This window comes from Eubalaena glacialis, chromosome 6, assembly GCF_028564815.1.
Source record: "Eubalaena glacialis isolate mEubGla1 chromosome 6, mEubGla1.1.hap2.+ XY, whole genome shotgun sequence".
NCBI classification, from domain to species: domain Eukaryota; kingdom Metazoa; phylum Chordata; class Mammalia; order Artiodactyla; family Balaenidae; genus Eubalaena; species Eubalaena glacialis.
In genome coordinates, this window is record NC_083721.1 from 130194233 (window position 1) to 130214934 (window position 20702).

At 39.8% G+C, this 20702-nt stretch overlaps 1 protein-coding gene across 4 annotated transcripts in view; it reads right to left on the minus strand.

Moving 5' to 3' along the window:
* Positions 1-20702, minus strand: part of ARMC8 (armadillo repeat containing 8) — a 102274-nt gene that overhangs the window by 16242 nt on the left and 65330 nt on the right. For all 4 annotated transcript variants that reach the window (XM_061194614.1, XM_061194612.1, XM_061194613.1 and 1 more), the window contains 6 exons: positions 11644-11726; positions 11251-11332; positions 7138-7224; positions 3821-3913; positions 1324-1473; positions 527-622 (listed from right to left, as the gene is read on the minus strand). In XM_061194614.1, the coding sequence (XP_061050597.1) occupies positions 527-622; positions 1324-1473; positions 3821-3913; positions 7138-7224; positions 11251-11332; positions 11644-11726 (591 nt within the window). The remainder of the gene's footprint in view (positions 1-526; positions 623-1323; positions 1474-3820; positions 3914-7137; positions 7225-11250; positions 11333-11643; positions 11727-20702) is intronic.

Below are 20702 nucleotides of genomic sequence, written 5' to 3' on the forward strand. Positions count from 1 at the left end.
TGTATTTTCATGCCTACCTTAAACTTGCCCTATTGAAACACAACAGAATGTAGGGGTATGGGATAGAAATAAGGAACTGGGAAGCATGAGAATAAAGAAATAAAAGATGTCTCCAGCATAAGGGATTATTTCATCAGGGAATTATAGGAATTTGAGTTCAGAGCATGGTGATATAGAGGGCTAGAAATAGTGAATCCTGGAGAAAGGATTCACTCTAGGATGGTCAGAGGTGGCCATCCCTGTAGAGACGAATAGTACGTACAGAGCATGACACAGAGGGTAAAAGTATAGACTCTGGTCATGTTTTCTTCCATTCCAAGAGGAGGAATTCTTGAAGAGAGTTTAAGAGGTGGTGAAGGATCTCTCCCCTCAGACCTTTCTTGTCTCTACGGCACCTCTGATCTCAGCACCCTGTCTTTTGCAGACTTGAATATTTCAGGAGACTCCTAACTACCATCTCTCTTGGTACTCACACTCAGAAGATATTCCTACAAAAAAAAGAAAAAAGAAAAAAAGGAACACATACCTGCTCTTTGACCTCAATGTTATGTTCCCCTTCCAAAATAAGGGTGACAGCTTGCATAATTTGCTTTCCATGAGTACTCATTATTTTATCTATGTGCTGCAAAACAATGGGAAACCCACAATTATCATTTGGAGAACAAAGAAAAAGACCACAAAAAAGAACAGTAGGCTTCCAAAAGTTGAACAATGTACAGGGAAGACTCAGAAAACAAGTGAGGCACAGAGAAGGGAACCACCCACGTTTCTTTATCTGCCTGAAGGCCGCTGACCCTGTTGCTCAGGGAACATTAGAGAACAATGAGAAAGACCCCACACCAAGGCTCAGCCTCTCCTGCTCCGACATATGCCCACTGCTCTCCATGCTGACACCTTCAGAGGTCAATCCAGTCAATGTGGGCGGGGCAGGGAGGTATCTACGGAATAGCACTGAGAAGGAGTCTCTAAAAAGAAAGAAGCTGAGGCCCCAGAGATAAGTGATTTAGGCAGACGAGAAAACCCATCCTGGCCAGCAAATCAAGTAAAAATCAAGTAACAAGTCAAGCCTGGCTCCCATCCAGCACGGAGGAAGGAGAGGACAGGCAGTGCAGGAGTGGAGGGTTAGGTGCCCATATGGTGAAACAGCTCCCAGAACACCTATGAAGGTGACAGGTCTAAACATCAACTCCTGGCTTCTCTGGAAAGGGGCAGCATTTGAATCACACTTCTGGGCAGATGTTGATGGGAGCAGAGAGGCAGGGCAATGTTTTGTGATGCATATGCAGGGGTAGCTAATCTGGAAACCTGGGTGATTTTACTTACTGGGCGAGTAGAGAGGAGATTTCTAAGAAGGCCCAATGTCTTCATCAGCACATTCAAATCTGAATCTGATAATAACCGGAATAGCTGTTCAGTACTCAAGCTTCGTAAAATATCTGCTTTTATTTTTTGTTCAGCCTGAAATGCCATATTCTGAAAGGATTAAAGAAGTTTCAAGAATCATGCCTACATTTGCATTATTAAAGTATATTTTAATAGTAATTCTGATAATTTTCAACGTATAAACAGAATCTGCAGAAAATCCTTAAGGATAAGTCACATCATTTTTCTGATTCCTGTTAATCACCTATAATTCTGTCTGTCAGAAGAAAGATAACTGTCACTCCTATATATACTCCTCTATGAGTAATATGACCACTTCCTGACATGGCATTTGCATGTCTTAAGATTTCTCAAATAAATACAAAATCTACTATTATATTTTTTAAAATTCAATTTATTTAAATTAAAAAACCAAATGCTTCACCCATTTCTCCCATCCCCACCCTTACCTCTGGCAACCACCAATCTGTTCTCTGTATCTATGAGCTTGGTTACTTTTGAGAATATCCTCCTGGTTATCAAGTTGCTTTGTGTGCACTTTAATAACAAAATGACTACTGACAACTATACTGTGCCATGCACTTTGAGAAAGACTTAAATGTACTCCCTTATTATGCATGAAAATAAGTAGTGGGTTTTGTTAACTTTACTGGCAGGAAACACCTACTGTGTTCACAGTTCTATGCTAGGTGCTGATCCGCTGGGCCATATCATGCAGGAAGCTCTCGGGGGTAGGAGGTGTATCCAACCTACTAGCAGCCCCAGATGGGCAGGAGCTGTTTTGCTCCTTTTTCTCCTTTTTGGACACATTATGGATTACCCCACCTTAACCTAAAGCTATAATAGGTCTGAAGGAAAAAAAAAAAACATGGCTGATTCCAGATAATTCATACATCAACTTTTGGTATAAAAAAATCTGTTGTAAACTAGAAACTTATTATAATATGTGGTTATTGCCCTCCAGGAACTTTTTAAAATTAAGGATCTAAGACATATGAAAGATCAAGTTACCTAATAACACAAGGCAACATGGCAGAGCAAAAAGAGTACTGAGTTGGGTGTCAAGAGACCCAGGCCAAAGACAATTCCAAGGTTTTATATTTTGTGGACAGAGAACATAACTGATAATAGGGAAACTGATGAGAATAAGATAAGTTAATATGAACTTGGAGAGTGGGATAAATTCAATTTTCAACATTAAAACTGTGCTTGTCAGGGAGCCCTCAAATGAAGTCCCATTAGCCATTTAAGTGATAGACCTGGCGAATAGGGTACAGTTCCATCTGGATATGTATATTCCAAAGCAACCTCTTCTATTAGGGGGAGTTGAACCCATGTGAGTAGATGAAGTCCCTGAAACTGTAGTGTAAAGGGAAGTAGAAACTGGGAACTGAAACTCGGGGGAATGTTCCCTGAGAAAGAGGTTGAAAAGGAGGCTAAGTACAAAGGGAGGTGAAAAAAAAAATTAAGTCCTGGGAAAGAGTTTCAAGAAAGAGAAGTGCCAAAAGCTGGTAAGTTAAGGAGAAAAATAACTGTGAATCTACTACATTCAGTGCTTTCTTGGAAGATGGTTATTTCCATCCAAAGTTCGTGTGAAAAGACAGCAAATATAGCACAGTACAGGGAGATGAATATGGGCTTGGGACAGGTTCAGAACCCATTTCCATCATTTATTAGCTGTGAGGCCTTAGATGATTCATTTACCTTCTAAGTTCCAGTTTCCCAATTGTAAGGTGGATATATACCAATATAATGTAAAATAAAAATTAGAGATAGCAAATATAAAACACCTAGTTTAGTGTCTGGCACACAGTATTGAAATATAACTACTATAATTATGTTTAAAAAATTCATGGAGAATTACTCTATTTTCAATTTCAATAAATTTTATGTAAAAAAATTTTAAGGAAAAATGGTTCTCTGACTTCATAGTTATATAGTTTTAGAATTCAGATTATTATAAATTATTTACTAGAAACTGTTAAGAAATCATTGAGCATGTATACCCCAATTCTGTTACCTTGGGCAAGTTATTTAACGGCTCTGTGCTTAGCTTACTCATCTGTAAAATATGTATACTCTCTAGCTTATTTCACAAAGACGTTATAAAGGAGACACGAAAGTACTTTGTAAAGTAGGCAGCGCTATACAGATATCAATACGTTCATGAGGAGGAAAACTTTTTTTCCCCAAAATTAGATGTCAAGTTTCAACACCTGTCCACTTTTCTTAATAAACAGGAGAACCAAGGAACACAGTGGCCAAGCAACTTGCTTATATTTGAATCTGAAAGGTGAATGAAGTCTTCTAGGTCCCAAGTCTTTAGAAAACTGGGCCAAAAGAGCAAGACTTTTAAAAAAGAAAATTCCAGACATTTCAAAAACACATTCTTTAGTTTTAACTTTGATAACTGCTCCCTCCTCTTTGTGAAACATACCATTAAAGCCCAAATTCCATTCACTCGTAAAGCAGGATTTTCACTTTGGGTTAATCCACAAAGTAGCTCTACAGCTCCCGATTCTAAAATTGGCTGTGATTAGAAAGGAGAAAAAACAGTTTTAAAGTCAGGTTTGTTAACTAAGTGTATATATACCCTGGCACTATGCCTCCTATTTCTTTCCTACTCTTACCCAATTCCAAGCAACCTTCACAAAGCAGGGAGTGAGGCGGCCATAGAAATCACCTTGAGAAGGTCAAGAACAATGATTCTCTCACAAATCCAAAAACCAAAATAAACCCTGTTTCCTTTTTCTCTGTAGTCCTGAAAGACTCAGGAGATATCCTAATTCTGTGTACGTTTCACACACACCCTTATGATCCCATTACCTATCCATATTCTTCTCACCCTCCTCTGAGACGGCCACCCCTGCTTCACGCAGCATGTGTCTCAGGTGTTCTTTACAAGTTGTGACTATGAAGCAATATGGCTGGTTTAGAATGGAACTATCTTCCTTACAAATTGTTAATCTTATTCATCAACATGCTGTAGAATTCATCTTTTAGAACTACTTTCAGGACTACTTATCAATCATACAAGCAAAACAGTCTTGTACTTTTATGGTCATATCACATTTTGTATCTAAAATAGCATGAGTTAGTCTGACTATTTAACTGATGATACTTGGCTGAAAATAGGTTTTGGTAGTTTCTAAAAAATTCAAACCTTAGAGGACTGATGTACCATCACTAACAAATGCTTAGAAGGCCATCTTTCAAGTGGATTCTAGAAATGTCTTAAGCAATGCAGATTTATATACAAATTGTGCAGTTTTTTAAAAAACTTTTTATTTTGAAATAAGTTCAAACTTATAAAGTAGCAAGACTAATATAAGGAACTTCCATATATTCTTCTCCCAGATTCACCAATTTTTTTTTAACATCTTTATTGGAGTATAATTGCTTTACAATGTTGTTAGTTTCTGCTGTATGACAAACTGTATCAGTTATATGTACACATACATCCCCATATCCCCTCCCTCTTGCGCCTCCCTCCCACCCTCCCTATCCCACCCCTCTAGTGGTCACAAAGCACTGAGCTGATCTCCCTGGGCCATGTAGCTGCTTCCCACTAGCTATCTATTTTACATTTGGTAGGGTACATATGTCACTGTTACTCTCTCACTTCGTCCCAGCTTACCCTTCCCCCTCCCCGTGTCCTCAAGTCCATTCTCTACGTCTGCGTCTTTATTCCTGTCCTGCCCCTAGGTTCATGAGAACCTTTTATTTTTTTCCCCCCAGACTCCATATATATGTGTTAGCATACGGTATTTGTTTTTCTCTTTCTGACTTACTTCACTCTGTATAATAGACTCTAGGTCCATCCACCTCACTACAAATAACTCAGTTTCGTTTCTTTTTATGGCTGAGTAATATTCCATTGTATATACGTGCCACATCTTCTTTATCCATTCATCTGTCGCTGGACACTTAGGTTGCTTCCATGTCCTGGCTATTGTAAATAGAGCTGCAATGAACATTGTAGTACATGATAGTTTTTGAATTATGGTTTTCTCAGGGTATATGCCCAGTAGTGGGATTGCTGGGTCATATGGTAGTTCTATTTTTAGTTTTTTGAGGAACCTCCATACTGTTCTCCATAGTGGCTGTATCAGTTTACATTCCCACCAACAGTGCAAGAGGGTTTCCTTTTCTCCACACCCTCTCCAGCATTTATTCTTTGTAGATTTTTTGATGACGGCCATTCTGACCGGTGTGAGGTGATACTTCATTGTAGTTTTGATTTGCATTTCTCTAGTGATTAGTGATGTTGAGCATCCTTTCATGTGTTTGTTGGCAATCTGTATACCAGATTCACCAATTTTTAACATGTTGCCATATTTGTTTTATCATTATGTCTCTCATTCTACACACCCATATCCACATTATTTATCTTCTTCTGAACCCTCTGAAAGCAGAATGCAGGCATCATGCCACTTTACCCTTAATACTTCAATGAGTATTTCCTAAGAACAAGGATATTCTCTTAGATAACCAAAGAACACTTACCAAATTCAGAGAAACTGACATTACAACAATACTTTTTTTGAATCTATAGTCCATATTCCCATTTTGTCAACTGGCCCAATAAATGCTCTTATACCATTTCCTTCCCTTCCAGTTAAGAGTCCAGTTTATTTTTAATATTAAAAAATCAATCATATTAATGATCCTATACCTGAGTTCATCTAACTTACTTTCTAACTAGACCCTAAATATTCTGAAGGTGGATCTGAGGCAACATAAGAGCTGTTGATGATTAAAAGTGTTGCACTGACTGCAACCAGATCATCCTCAGCCGAGACCCCCACCACCAGGGCAGAGGAACAGACAGAAGCTCTGGTATCCTATCTCGCCTTCCCCTTCCTTCAGAACAACTGAAGGAAGTTGTTTCTCCCTTTTTGTTCCAAGACTTCTGCTTGCTGAATAATTGTCTCTGAACCTCCACCTTGTTAGTAATGTCTTCCTAACTACCAGTCAAAAGCCTGAAGGTGTTACAATGTAGAAAGACATTCATCAAAATGGGATGACTAAATGTACTTAATAAAGGATGGTGTCTAAACCTAGTTCACGACTGGGCAGGCCAGGGATATTTTAACGTGATAAAACTAATGGGAGGACTAAATGTACTTAATAAAGGATGGTGTCTAAACCTAGTTCACGATTGGGCAGGCCAGAGATATTTTAACATGATAAAACTAAATCAGTAAGGTTCCCCCCCTCCTTTATTAAAGTTTATTTCCATTTCCCTATTATAAAAATAATGCATGCTCAAACAATTTATAAAATGCATAAAAGAAGGGGAAAAAAAATCCCCAAATGCAATCCTTCCCTAAACAACTACCATTAACATTAAACATTAAAAAGATTATTTTCTAATGCCAGCAGTTATCTCCTGAAATGATCTGTAATCCTGGTTTACAAAATTGGGTCTTAATGTATTCTTTAGTAAATATAATTTGAAAATAGTCTATTACTTGTGTAATTATTTCCTACATTTGCAGTTGTAGGCAGTTTAGACTGACTGTAAGCTGTAATATCTTTTAAATACACTTCATATGCCAGGCAGAAAAGGGATAACAGGAAATGATAATCATATTTTTAAATGATTTAATATGCCCCTCCAATCCAAACAATTCAGAAATAGCTTTTAAGCACCAATCCTCAAATTTCAATGTCAACTACTGTGAAAACTATTTAACTAAACTCTAGGTAGGCCAGGCAAAAGTCATCTAGGAAGAGAAAATCAACACTAACCTCTTTGCTTGGAGAAAATTCAAGAAGAAGATTACATAACATGGAAGACGCTACTACTAGGATTTCATCTGGTGCATTTTGTAAAACCTGTGGAATTAAAAAAAAAGATACTATTAATGGTTTGCAACCATGGGGGTAAGATCACAAGAATAAATGAGAACAAAAACAATTTATCTTTCAACCTGATTTCTCATATTGGAGAGATAGTTAGGAAAGATCCACTTGACATCGAGTGAAACTTTACATAGTGCTGTCATTATGACTGACTAAGGCCCTCACATCTATCTTGCTGGAGGAGAAGCTACAGCCCCACTGCCAGGATGGGGGCTGCTACGTGGAAAAGGAGATAGACACAAGTCAGGGAGCGGGTGCTCTATGTAAAAAGTTTGAAGACCACAGAACTGCTTTGGGGCAAGTTAACCCAATTTACTCCACCATATTCAGGCCACTTATGAAACCACAGAATTGCCCTAGGACCTGAGACTTTCTGATGTCTCTGGAAAGACTTGTTTGACTAGGAACATGGATGGATCAAGCTACTACTCAGGCAGGGCAAGGTGGGGAACTGGTTCTCAGGACTGGAATCACACAGTCCTGGTTCCAACCCTCACTCCTCCACTTACTAGACGTGTGAACTTAAGCACATTTCTTAACCTCTCTGAGCCTTCAAATTGAGGAAAATAACACTTCCTTGATGGGACTATTTAAGATTAAATGTGATTTGGTGAATAATAAGGGAAGCGGCATAGCATGGGAGTTAAGAACACAGAATGCTTGAGTGCAAATTTCAGCTTAACCACTAACTAGGTGTATGAATTCTTTTGTTATGAAATGGGGATAATAATAGTGTCTGCTTCATAGAGTTTATGTGAAAATTAATACATGAAAAGATTTTAGAACAGTAATTGTCACACAGTAATGGTTATATAAATAAGGTTTTAAAAAAGGTAACTTATTGCCATAATTGTTGTTATCAGGCACATAGCAGTTATACAGCAAACTAATTGCCATGGACTCTTACTGAACTCAGAAAACAACACAGCATGATGACAAAGGTTCGTTGTCATTAGCTATGATCAGAACCTCCTCTTTCTAGATTCTGAGAAGGCTTCATAAACACTACCACGTATATGCAATATCCACTTCAAATAAATCCTTTGCATTTGGAATCAGATCAGGATGAGGCTTATGATCCCAAAAGTAATCCTAGGAGCTCTAGTTACACAAATTGGAAATGGATCATCACAAAAAATTCAGAGAGCTAAATATATTATCAGCTAAATCAACTCTGAGGTTCCCAAGTTAAGAACAAGCAAGAATTACAAAATGGAAGCAGTTCTCCTAAGATACTGTGTTTTAACTCTTCTGTGAATCATTAGCTAATTGATAAAGATCACATCTCATATACTATGCAGGCTGATCTCTGTGTGTGCCACAACCCACTTTAACACCCTTTTCACCCTTCCCTTCCTTTGCCATGCCCTTCCTATGTCTCTCAGGTATGTACTCTATCCATGCCTTAAGGCTGTCCCATTCCAGAAGCCTCCTTGGAGCCCTTCCAATCAGAAGTCATCCTATCCTCCTCTGAGTGCCCACTGCTACTGTCTGTGACCTCTCTTAGGGCCCTTGCTACTGTTCACTTTCAAATTCTTTGTGCAGCCCTGCCAATCTCTTTTCCTACTAACACATTTAAGCTTCTTGAAGGAATAATCTATAATAATATCTATAGTCTAATTTATCCTGGCCTGTATCAACTAAATGGCATTGCATAACGTGGTGCTCAATGCATGCTTCTGAATTAAGAGAAATAATCATTTTCCAAAATTATACTACTTAGAATCATTGATTGAAATAAGTGAGCGCCTATCAAGGCTTTTAAAAAGTTGCTTTGTTTCTGGTCTATGTGCTGGGGAATTTGCAATCATATGAATTCACAGCAGGGTATTTTTGGGGGAGGGGCATTCTGTGTTTTGTTAAGAAGAAAAAAATGACTTTAAAAATGTGTAACTTTTAAAAGAAACATTAATAAATGGCTATTACTTGTTTTAAAAAGTTGCTTTGCTTGATATGATTCACTTTTTAAAGTATTATTTATTGTTTTATAGAGATTCATCTGCTTTTATAAGTTTCATTTTCAAATTACATAACAATAATAAATTAAAACAGAAAAGATTCTATGAAATTCTTAAAAGCATTTACTCACGACAGTATAAGACAGAACATGTGAAATTCAGAAGTTGACATCTAACACTCACCAAATAGAATTTCACCAAAATAAGAACAAAAAATAATCACAAATAAAAGTTTTTGCTAAAATCAAACGTCTACTCTCTTGCGGTTTGCTAACCAACATTTAAAAACATGGAAAAGCAAAAGGGGAAAAAGAATCAATAGACATGCAAACAGCCTCCGAACTAAGAGAAACCTAAAAGTATCTGAAATAAATCATTCATTTACTTCCAGGCTTTTAATACTATACTTTAAATGTGCAACATAGTAGTAGTTTGATAGTAATTATACCCACATGTAACCAAGTGCTCAAAATCCTTTTAGACTGCTCACCAGACCTTTGCCCAGGTAGAACTAGTCAGAAACCACATGTTGCTCCTTTTCTGATTCATATGAGAGAGGGGTACCAAGCTGAGCAATCAGAGAAAATGGCTCCAGAGAAAATATTTGGAAGTTATTTTGGGAAACAGGAGAGCACTTTTAAAAATCTTGAATGGGGACTTCCCTGGTGGCGCAGTGGTTAAGAATCCCCCTGCACTGGCAGGTTTGATCCCTGGTCCAACCAGGGTTCGATCCCTGGTCCGGGAAGATCCCACATGCTGCGGAGCAACTAAGCCCGCGAGCCACAACTACTTAGCCTGTGCTCTAGAGCCCGCAAACCACAACTACTGAGCCCACGTGCCACAACTACTGAAGCCCACGCGCCTAGAGCCCATGCTCCGCAACAAGAGAAGCCACCGCAGTGAGAAGCCTGTGCACCGCAACGAAGAGTAGCCCCCGCTCGCTGCAACTAGAGAAAGCCCACGCACAGCAGCGGAGACCCAATGCAGCCAAAAAAAAAAAATTAAAGTGATATGTTTAAAAAATTTTTTTTGAATGGACAGAATCAATAAATCAAGATTAAGCTGCTATGAAGAAGCTGCAATCTAAGAACAAGCAAGAGTGGCAACAGTAAAATCCCTTTACTAAGGAGAGCATAATGTTTCTGTTCATGCTATTCCTCTCTGGAAAATCCTCCTGACTTCCTTTTGCATTCAAAGCTACTTCGTAATCTTCCTGCCTGAAGTCTCCCCCAACTACTTCTACCATACTTATGCCTCTACTGTAACCTGAGGCTTTAAGCTGGGGGCAAGAGCTCTGTAGTAAAAATTTTTGGTAGACTTACTGTGCCCAGAGGCTTTCACAGTAGATACTAAAAAGCAAAACAAAAAACCAAAAACTTAAACAAATAAATCTGTTGATTAAATGCAAGGTGTATAGTTACTTAAAAAAAAGAAAAAAAGATGGTGAGACTAAGTTGACCTGTGGTTCTGTACTGTATCAGGGATAACATTATTAGTAGCAACCTGTGCATATTCTAAGTCTCAATTCAGATAATTATTTGACCTAAACCACCTTTTTCTTTTTTTTTTTGGCCCTCAAGGAAAGACCTTTAGGTCTTAACAAAGAAGTCATTCTGGAATAGAGAGACAGGAAGTAATAATTGTTTTAAAAAATATCCAGGGATTGCCAAAAGACTAAGAACAGGTTATATCTGTAAATGGCTGATTCCTTTCTTTTTTATAACTAAAAATTACAAAGATGACTCTGGATATAAGTCTAAAGTGTAATACTAGACACACAGGGAGATCAGATGAGTAACTAGAGTTTCATTTAATGAAAGAAAGTCAGGCATGTACTTCCCCTGTCACACATGAGATGCTGACCTCAGAAACACATTCTGCACGTTCTAAAGAGGCTTAGAACATCAGGTCTGAGGAGATAAATGTTCAAAACGCTTTAACATAAAAATCAGATACACTCCTAGACCAGAGAGTGCAGTCAGCTACCTCGCTCACTAAAGGCTCGGTGGGAATAGGTGTGGACTTGCTGCTTTCTTCTTACCTTCATTAAAGGTTTCCACACAGCGTGATCCTGGAAACTGGTTCGAAGCTGCTGCACAGATCTAGATAAACTGTGCAAACATCTACAAAGAATAATCAAAATTAACTTCACAAGAAGCCGAAACTTTTACTTTTCAAACACACCGCTTGGCATTGCACAATTACTAACATACACTTCAAGTTTATCTACAGACATCATTAATTCAACTACTTCAGGACTTCACAGGCTTTTCAGGCTAGCTTCTCTGTTAAATAGTGTTACGTACTGTATGAATTCACCTGAGAATACTTTCAAGTAACATTTGGATTCTGTGCTTACTCGGTGAAGGTCCGGAAAGGAAACAGGTTAAACACACGGCAAAGGATTTTTATTCAGGCCATTTAAAGCTCATACCTGACGGCAGCTAACCGCACCTTGACACTAGACTCAGACAAGCCAGTCACAATTCGGTCCATCATATTTTCAGTCTCAATGATCTGGAGAAAAAGGTTAATGCTGCATAAATAACAACACGAAGATGACAAACTTCACTGCTTGTAAATGCAAGTATGTTAATGTCCATTTTAAGTTAATGTTTCAGCAAGAGTTTTTGCCTCTGGAACAATCATTTTGCAGTGGGGGCAGGCAGCTCATCAGAAAGGTAGGGCTACCCCACCAAGGACCTGCCAGACTGAATGACAGGCTTATGGGCAGATTATGTTTCTTCATTTATTTTTAAAGACACTTAAAACAATAATTACATGTGATAAATATTGCAGAGGTGTTGCATAAACAGTATTGAGAAAAAGCAAGATATTACTGAACTACCATTGGGCAGGTTCCTGCCAGAGTTTCTCCTGCCAGAGTGAGTTTGTTGAAAAATCATGGTCCACATTCAGCCCTTATGAAAAGAAATCTGTGGGTTTCTGACAGAGCCACCCTGTGGCTACTTTCTTACCAAGCAAATGGAAATTAAGCTAAATATTTAGAAAAGTAATCCTTGCCAAATTTCACTGTAGCACCAAGTCCTGCTACATGTAATCATTACAATCATGAAGCTTTTTTTTAAATTTAAAAACAAGATAGCCTAGGATTTTCCTTCATTAAACAATGCATAGATACAAAATGGTGTGCGGAAGAAATTAAATTTAATTTGTGTGGTCCTATGGAAAAACAGCATATTAAGAAAAAATGCTAATGCTATCAAAACACAAATATTAACAAAAACAACTATTATTTGTTGAGTACTTCGACGTGCCAGGCATTGTGCTAATAAGCATGTTACATTATGTGACTTAAGCCTTTTGTAGGCATTATTATTCCCCATCAGCACATTAGGAAATTGAAGATTCTAGATAATCCAGAGTTTGCTTAGGATCACGGAGCTGAGACAGGAATCCAGGCATCTGACTCTGGCGTCCTTATGCTCAGCCATGCTTGCAACACTGCCCTGGTTAGAGTAGTCCCGTGCTCCTCAGGTAGCTCCCAGTGTGGGCAACACATTAACGGGAGTCATTACTTTCACCTGGGAGAACACCTGGTGGGGGGAACATGTAGGAAGATCGCCTGTGGAGTTTAACAAAGTCCCAGGCCAATTAAATCAGACTCTCTGTGGCGGGGCTTAGGCACCTGTATTTTTTTAAAAAGCTCCTCAGTTGGAGTCCAGCGTGCAGCCAAGGTCGAGGGTCACTGACCCGGACTAAAATGAGAGGAGTTAAAGGCTGACCTCAGAACAGGAGAGGGTGGGAAATCTCAGGATGTTCCAGCCGAATGGGAAGAGAAGAAAATAGAGTTGAAATGAACAGTGCCTGGGAGAAGATTACCAACTATTAAGAACAGGGAACCACACTGCAGTTGTAGGGTAGGAGGAATGGTCATTTTTTAAAAACATAGTGATTTGCACGTTCTGAGGTGGCTGAAGAAAACTTATGTATTGATCTACTTCTCACTCCGGACCAAACCTAATCTCACCGTTACCTTTATGCACATCCACCCTCTGTCCTCATTGTCACTTCCAGCCCCGGAACGTCTGCCTATCTATCGGACCCTCATATACCTTTCTTTCTCACCTGGATGCCCTGCTCAGATACTCCACATATTAGATTCCTTTCCACTGTCCTCCCACAACTCATTCCTGCTTCAGATCCCAAACTGCTGGTATTACAGTAGAAAACCCACCAAACCCGGCTGCCTGGTCTCTCAGGGCACGCCATCCCCCCTCAGTGGGGTCCTCACCGAGGGCCCGCCAGCCTTGCACTCCCCTGCAGGAGACTCCCACACTCCTTAGGATGTTTACCTCCTACCTCTAACGCTTCCTACCTCCCTCACACCCTCATTCCCTCTACGCTCACCTCATTGTTGCAGGGACATTGCTTTCTTTCTGGGACACAAGTTGCCTCAACTTCCCCCTTCTCATTAACGTGTCTCCATACTTCTCTTCTTCATTCCTGTACTGTTGAAGCTGGGTACTTACAGCTCAAAGCCCTGCCCCCTTCCCCACCCCTCTTTCTTGCATCTTTACTCTGCCCCACGCCACTGGATCCTCTTCCCATTCCCACTCCTATTTAAAAGACATAAGTGCCCAAACATTAACCTCTTTAAGCTACAGACCTCTCACCCCTTCCCTTCCTTAAATAGACATGTGTCCCAAAGCTCTGTTCATCCTTACTCTACTTAAATGACACTGCTGTGACTTCAAAATCAGCTTGATATGGGTAATTCTCTTTCCCGACCTCTAGCTTCATATTTCCAAGTGCCTGCTAAACACAAACGTAAGTTCCACAATGTTTGGTGGAATGTCTAACTCATTATGTCCCACGCTGAGTTTATCTTCCCTCCCTAAGCCTGCTCTTTCTCTACATCTGTCTGTCTGTCACTCTAATAGTGTTATTATTCTCCCAGTCACCCAGGCACTACGTTTGTGTCAATTTTGACTCCATCTCTTCCTGAATACCCAATCAAGTGATTTTGCACTGTACACCTTATATTCATTTCCTTACTAGTCTCACTCCAATAAACTTGTTAGGACCTTATTACTATTTGTTTGGGATTATAGTGTTTTCCAAGTTATCTAATCTTTTGTGCTACAGCAACTGTCAAAGACTGGTTGACTGACAGGTTACTTCAATCAAGGACTAGCCACTGTTCTTGAAAAAGACAAGGCTAAACCAGGACCTTTAGCATGGGATGGAAATTAAAACTTGGGGCAAAAGTCTCAGGCACTGGATAGCTAGATGCAGAAGTCTGAAAGCTCCTTCCCAGTGGCTTGGGAAATAAATTTTACTTGAGAAGAAGGGATAACTTGGGAGAAACAGCTGCCTGTACTGAGTGTAATTACATTATCAGAAAATAAAGCGATGGGGGCTGGGGCAGAGACAGGGACACATGATTACTCTCCAAGAACTGAGAAATACTATTAGACTGGCTCCTGGTGCTTAAGAAACCTGGGCATGGGAAAGACTTGAAAGAGACTTCTGGATAATATTGACCGGCCACATCTAACCAAAGATGTAAATCTGACAAGGCACAGGACAGGTGTAGCAATCATGTAGGCATATAGACTCGCTCTATGCTTCTGAGCAACTCAATTGACCTCTCTGGGCCTTCAGTAAAATGAGAGGATAGAGCAATGATTATTTTACCTCCAATTCTTTGCAGTCAGGTAAATAAAAATTGTGTTAGTCTGTTTGGGCAAAACTATCATGTTCAGAAGTGACATGGGAAGCAAGGTTGGTTAGAAGAGACTGGAGATAGTGCAGGACAGGGGGACAAAATCAGGGAGTAGGCAAGGAAGGGCAAACAGGGCACAGCTCCTATTTACGTACCCGCATTTACCTATTCAGCAAATATCTGAGTGTCCACTGAGTGCTAGGCATGGTTTTAAAACTGGAAGATACAATGCGGGAGACAGAGCCCTTGTTCCCACCAAACTTACAGTGTTGAACAAGCAAGTGCAATTAACTATTCAAGTGCTATGCCACTTGAATCTATGTCAGCAAGAGCTGACACAAGCCATGGGGCTTAAGGCAAACAGAGTGAAATAAGCACAAAGGGTAAGCAGGAAAAACATCCATTCTCAAGAATGGGAGTTTTACTATAGGCTGGCAAGTGGCCATTAATGACCTTACCAGAGAATGTTCTGGCTCAGGCCAGAGGACACTGGAGAACTATGTTAGTGGCCAGTCACTGCAACATAGAGTGGAGCTTTGAGCTTTCTCTCAAGTTTCTTGGGGGTGTGGTGGCTGACACTTTGGGCTGGAGGAGAGCTATAAGGTGGCTGGAAAACTTTTCTCCTGATTTAGGATATAAAACAGTAGGGCTATCTGGAAGTATATTCCCTTCAGACTACAGGTCATAGTCTATCAAAATATCTGCAGTAGGAGGCCCAGATTTGTAACTAAATTCGTCATGGAGGAACTTCAGTAACGCTACTAGGTTTCCAGAAAGCACACAAATTGAGTGTCTGATCTACTTTCTCCATCAAGATATCAGTCAGGGAGCAAGTGGGTGAAAATGATGCAAAATCAGAATGTGAAATGAATCTAGGATTCTAATCCAGAAGAGTATCCTAAGAGGCTATGTGAAGGAGCAACATGATCTAACCGCAATTGTAGCCTTGAGGCTACTGAGAGTGCCTATGCAGGGATGAAAGGAGAATTATAGTGAGTACACTAACCAAAACGAGGATAAAAATGTGATTAGGAGGTAGGGAAAGGTTTGGAACCAAATCCACAGAAAAAATTTTCAGGTCAGCTGGGAAGGAATTGGCAGTGGACGCTGCCATAGCCCTCTAACCCACATGAAGGTCTAACAGAGCACTAGATAGCTTCTCAGATCTGGGGTTGGAAAGCCAAGTACAATAAAACACATTTTCAACGACCCCAGTACCGTGCTGTAAAGCCTTGATAATAATGGACAGCCAAGTCCTAGCCCCCGCAAAGGATCTTTAGGTCTTTCCAGGATATAAGAGCAATGCCAAGTAGGGCTTGAAGTTGTTGTGCCTCATGATTCTTGTTGGAGATTCCTCAGCCATAGCTCAGCAAATATGCCCTGCGGCATAGCTTGTTGAATCTGCTTTAAAAGAGAGAGACAGAGACAGAGAGAGATACACAGACACTGTGCCTGGCCAGGAGGAATATCAGTAGTGGACTGAATCCTCAGAGTGGAGGAGCCATCTCTCTATCTCTGCTCTTTTAGAGGACTGGTTTGTACATTTAACTATAGAATTAAATCACATAAAATATGCTGTACCCTAAACTGACCACACTTTAGGTCAATGGACTAGGTGCTGTGTACCTCTCTGCTGGTGTCTTCATAACTACATGCTTTTGCTAAGCTTTCTGTCTCTGACATTGCAGCTCTTGTAGGAGTAGATGAAGATCTACTGGAACAGCATCTGAGCCCCCTGTCTTGGGACAGGAGATCCCTACAGCCTGGGGGAGAGAAGGGTAGTCAGCCTAGAGGGTCATGGGGAAAATGCAGAACCCAGATAATCCTAAGGCAGAGGTTCATGGCACACATGGGAATGTTAACAAGATAAAGGTGGCCTTAGCTTAAAAGGGAATTCCCTAGCCCTCCATGAGCACTAGTGGATCCATAATTAAGTTGTGGCCAAGTCATATACCATCTCTTCCTCAGAAAACTGAAGAAATGAAGGATTACAGAGTTAAAACAAACAAACAAACAAAGAGAAAGACAAGACACGGCTATTCTTCCAGCAAGACCCAGGATGAAGCATTTTCCAGGTACTACAAACTTCAGAGTGGACTCTGAACTGTGATGAAACCAGATCAAGCAGAAGATGTGGAAACTGAAACCAGGCAGATTCTTAGTGGTGTCACCAAACTTCTCAGACAACTCAAAGCAGGTGGGCTCGGAGTCAAGGGAGTTGGATTTTCTTAATGTCAATTACTTATGCTAATGTGCACAATGGCCAGGCAAACACAATTTAATTCCAAAGGGGCTTTTGTGAAAGGTTCCTAGAAAGAGTTCCAACAGAGGATAACACGACAGAACTCTCCAGAAAGAGTGAAGACTTGGAATCAAACTTTGTAAGTCAGGAGAGGCAGCCATCTAAGATCTAAGATGATAAGGTACCAAATCCAGAAAGTCTAGTTAAAGCAGCAAGGACTAAGCAGCCAAGCAGAGTGTAGCACAAGGAGGTCAGGAAGAAAGAGTAGGTGTGGCAAGGAAAAAGGATCTACAAGAGCCCTGAGCCTGTTAGGTGTAGATGGCAATGCTTCAGTTTCATAAGTGTCAATGTAGATGGGTCTCAGGGCACACACTTGAGTCTTTCCTACTTGGGGCCACTTACTTAAGGTCCAGCCCCTCATCTAACTTATCTTTTTTAAAGATGAGCCCTATGAACACAAGATCGGATGACAGTGCAGTCGATTGGCTTTGGAAATGAGGTAGAGGCTGGGAGGAAGGAGAAGGGTTAAGAGATAACAAAGTAAACACTAGAGTGAGATAAACACGTACAGCCAGCTGATCTGGTAGACTGAGTGGCACTGGTAAGGTACTAGGGAGGGATCTATTCCTAAAAATGGAAAACCAACTTTCCTAGGTTTTAGGATGTGACCATTCTGATTTTGCCACAGAATACTTAAGGATATGGTGCCATGCATATCATGGAAATGCTTGAGCACTTAATATTTATAATTCCTGAGTACATCCTCATGCCATGTCCCCTTTATTAAAACAAAGCAAAACAAAAACCCCGAAGAGCACATGGCCTTTCATGAATCAAGCAAGGGCAGCTGCAGTGCTTGCTCCTAAACAAGTTCAACTGGGAAACCAATCCTCTTTCCGCATTCTTCTGCACGGCGTTAATGGCAGCAGATACAACTCTCTGAAAGAACTAAATGCATTTACAGCTGTTAATTTTTAGTTGAATAATGTTAAAATCTACAGAGGTCTTAGAAATAAACTCATCCAACTTCTTTAGTTGACAATGAGGTCTTTGAAATTCAGAAAGATTAAGTCACTGGTCCAGGTTCTCTAGGCAAATCTGAGGCAGAGCTGGGGCTCCACCTGGTTTTCTTACTTCCAGTGTGAGGTCCTTTCTACTCACTGCGCTTAAGGATAAGATTTTTGCTTAGCCTTAGTAACTAAGTTGAGGGCTGAATTTGAAAATGAGGAAAGAAGAGAACTTAAAAAGTCAGCAGTGCTGTGCGAACTACATATTATATACTGACATCCTAGGCCAAAAAATATTAGCATATACTGTAAAAGGCAAGAGAGGTCACCATTAATAAACTGGGCTGACAAGGGAAAAAGAAAAGGTACAACTCACAGGACTTACAAGAGAGAAAAATGACAAATCAACCATTCAGCTTGGGTTGGAGTATAAACGCCAGAGGTCAGAGAGGATGCAAGTCAATGAAGAAAAGTTAAGAAAACACTGTGGAGAAACCACCAGAGTGAGTTCCACTGACTTTTAAATTCAATTCCCTTATAATCTGATCTCCATTCTAAAATCAGGATCTAGCTTCAGCAGATACCAGCTAAACAGAACTAATATTCTACTGTTCTCAGGCCACAAGTCCCATCTGCTCTGGATGAGAACTGCAGGTTTTCCCAACCACAGCCCATCCTATGTCGTATCTTTGCCACTGCTCCAATTTAAGATTTTCTGACATTTTCCTCTAGCAAATATTTAAAAACTAGAGGGTAGTTTTTACCAGAGGCTCTTTTTTTTTTTTTTTTTCCTAGAAGATCACAGCTTCTCTTAGGACAGATTACTGATCAAAACATTATGTTCCGGAGTCTCAGTAAACATTTTACAAAGCATTTCTTCCCTTCTCTCAGTCTTCTATAGCTCTTTATACCCACATTCATACCAGACTTCTCTAACTCCACAATCTTGGGAGACAGGGGGTTGGGAGAAATACTGGGTTGGCCCAAAACTTCGTTTGGGTTTTTCTGTAACATCTTAGCCAGAGAAATTGAAAAACAAAACATCGTAAGAGTTGATCTGCAGGGTCTCCTTTTGGTCCTTTCTCTTGAAGGCACTGAACTAAATTAACACCTAAGCTCTCCTGCAGGTCTAAGCCTGGGAGCAGTATCACCTCACTTTAGGAGTGGAGGACAAAGGGGAGGGGGTTCTTAGGGTGGGCCTGTTTTTAAGCTTCTATATTTCATTCTTGCTTTCAAGCCTCTTTAAGTGGTATTTTGTAATTTCTACCTCAGGACCTTTTTTACCTTCTTAATAGCTGGGAAACTTCATTTATGTTAAATGCTTAGAAGAAAAACTCAAAGTTCTAAACTTTTCTACACGTTAGGGAAAAGTGGGAGAACTCTCTTGGCCCAACTTGTCCTTCTCCTAAAACCAAAAATATAAACACAGTGTGTGAGAAATACTTATAATGTCTAAAAATAAATCAACACTTCCTCTATCAAAAAAATATTTCTCTACACATAAGAGTTCAATTTTTAAAGTTCAACCATTAGCTTTATGGCAGAATGGAACCTAAACAGCTGCTGATTTACACTTTTATTTTAGCACATAAATAAAACCATTATAAGTGACTATTCAAACAACAGAACTAGAAACTTCCCTTCCATCTCTTACTGTTTGCCAGGGATCTGAATGATGCACTGCCCTAAGAACTGTGCAACACGATGGCCCCGCTCAGCCCCTACTCTACACAAAGCTGTGCACACCACAGCTTTGTGTAAGACCTGTAGTCTTAATTATCCTACAGGTTGGCTGGCTGAATTCTAATGTCCAGACATACACAATTTACTCAATAAATACAAGCATAGTATCTACCAAGTACTGCTTTTATGGAGCTTACATGCCAGTTATGAACATTACAGCTTGATAAGAGATAACTACTAAAAGAAGATTTCAAAATGCTGCCTCAAGTTTAAATCTACTCCATAAGGAAGCTGTCTACAAAATAAAATTCTGAAATGACATCATTAACTCTGGATGCTTCCTTTCCAGAACATTAATTTACAGTGTAATCATGTCAAGATAGTGGCCTTAGAAAAACATTTCCAATTATGCAGAAGGAAGACAGATACGGAGATCTTTCATTCCTTAATACCTTGGAAGGAAAAGGTGAGAATGCTTTTAAGTAAACTTCTTTATAGTATATAAATGGACTTCAATTACAGCCTTATTTTAATCATATTTGGGTGGATCACGGCAAAACTGGCTTTCAATGCAGATGAGACTTTTTATACACACCCAAGGCCCTGGAATTACTACACAGCAATTTACTGTCTCATTCCTTAGTTGCTTTAAATTGTAAGCTCCCACAAGTACACACTAGTCTTCTGCTTCATTCCTGGGCACAAAGGAGGAGGTGTATCATAAATGCCAGATGAATAAATGGACATGATTAAAGCATCTCGTTATCCACTTTGTACCAAAAACTGTGTGAGAGAAAAGACACATTTTCTGAATCTGATGCTTTGCAAACACTTAATACAAACTATTAAGTTTTCTGAATTCATAGCACTAC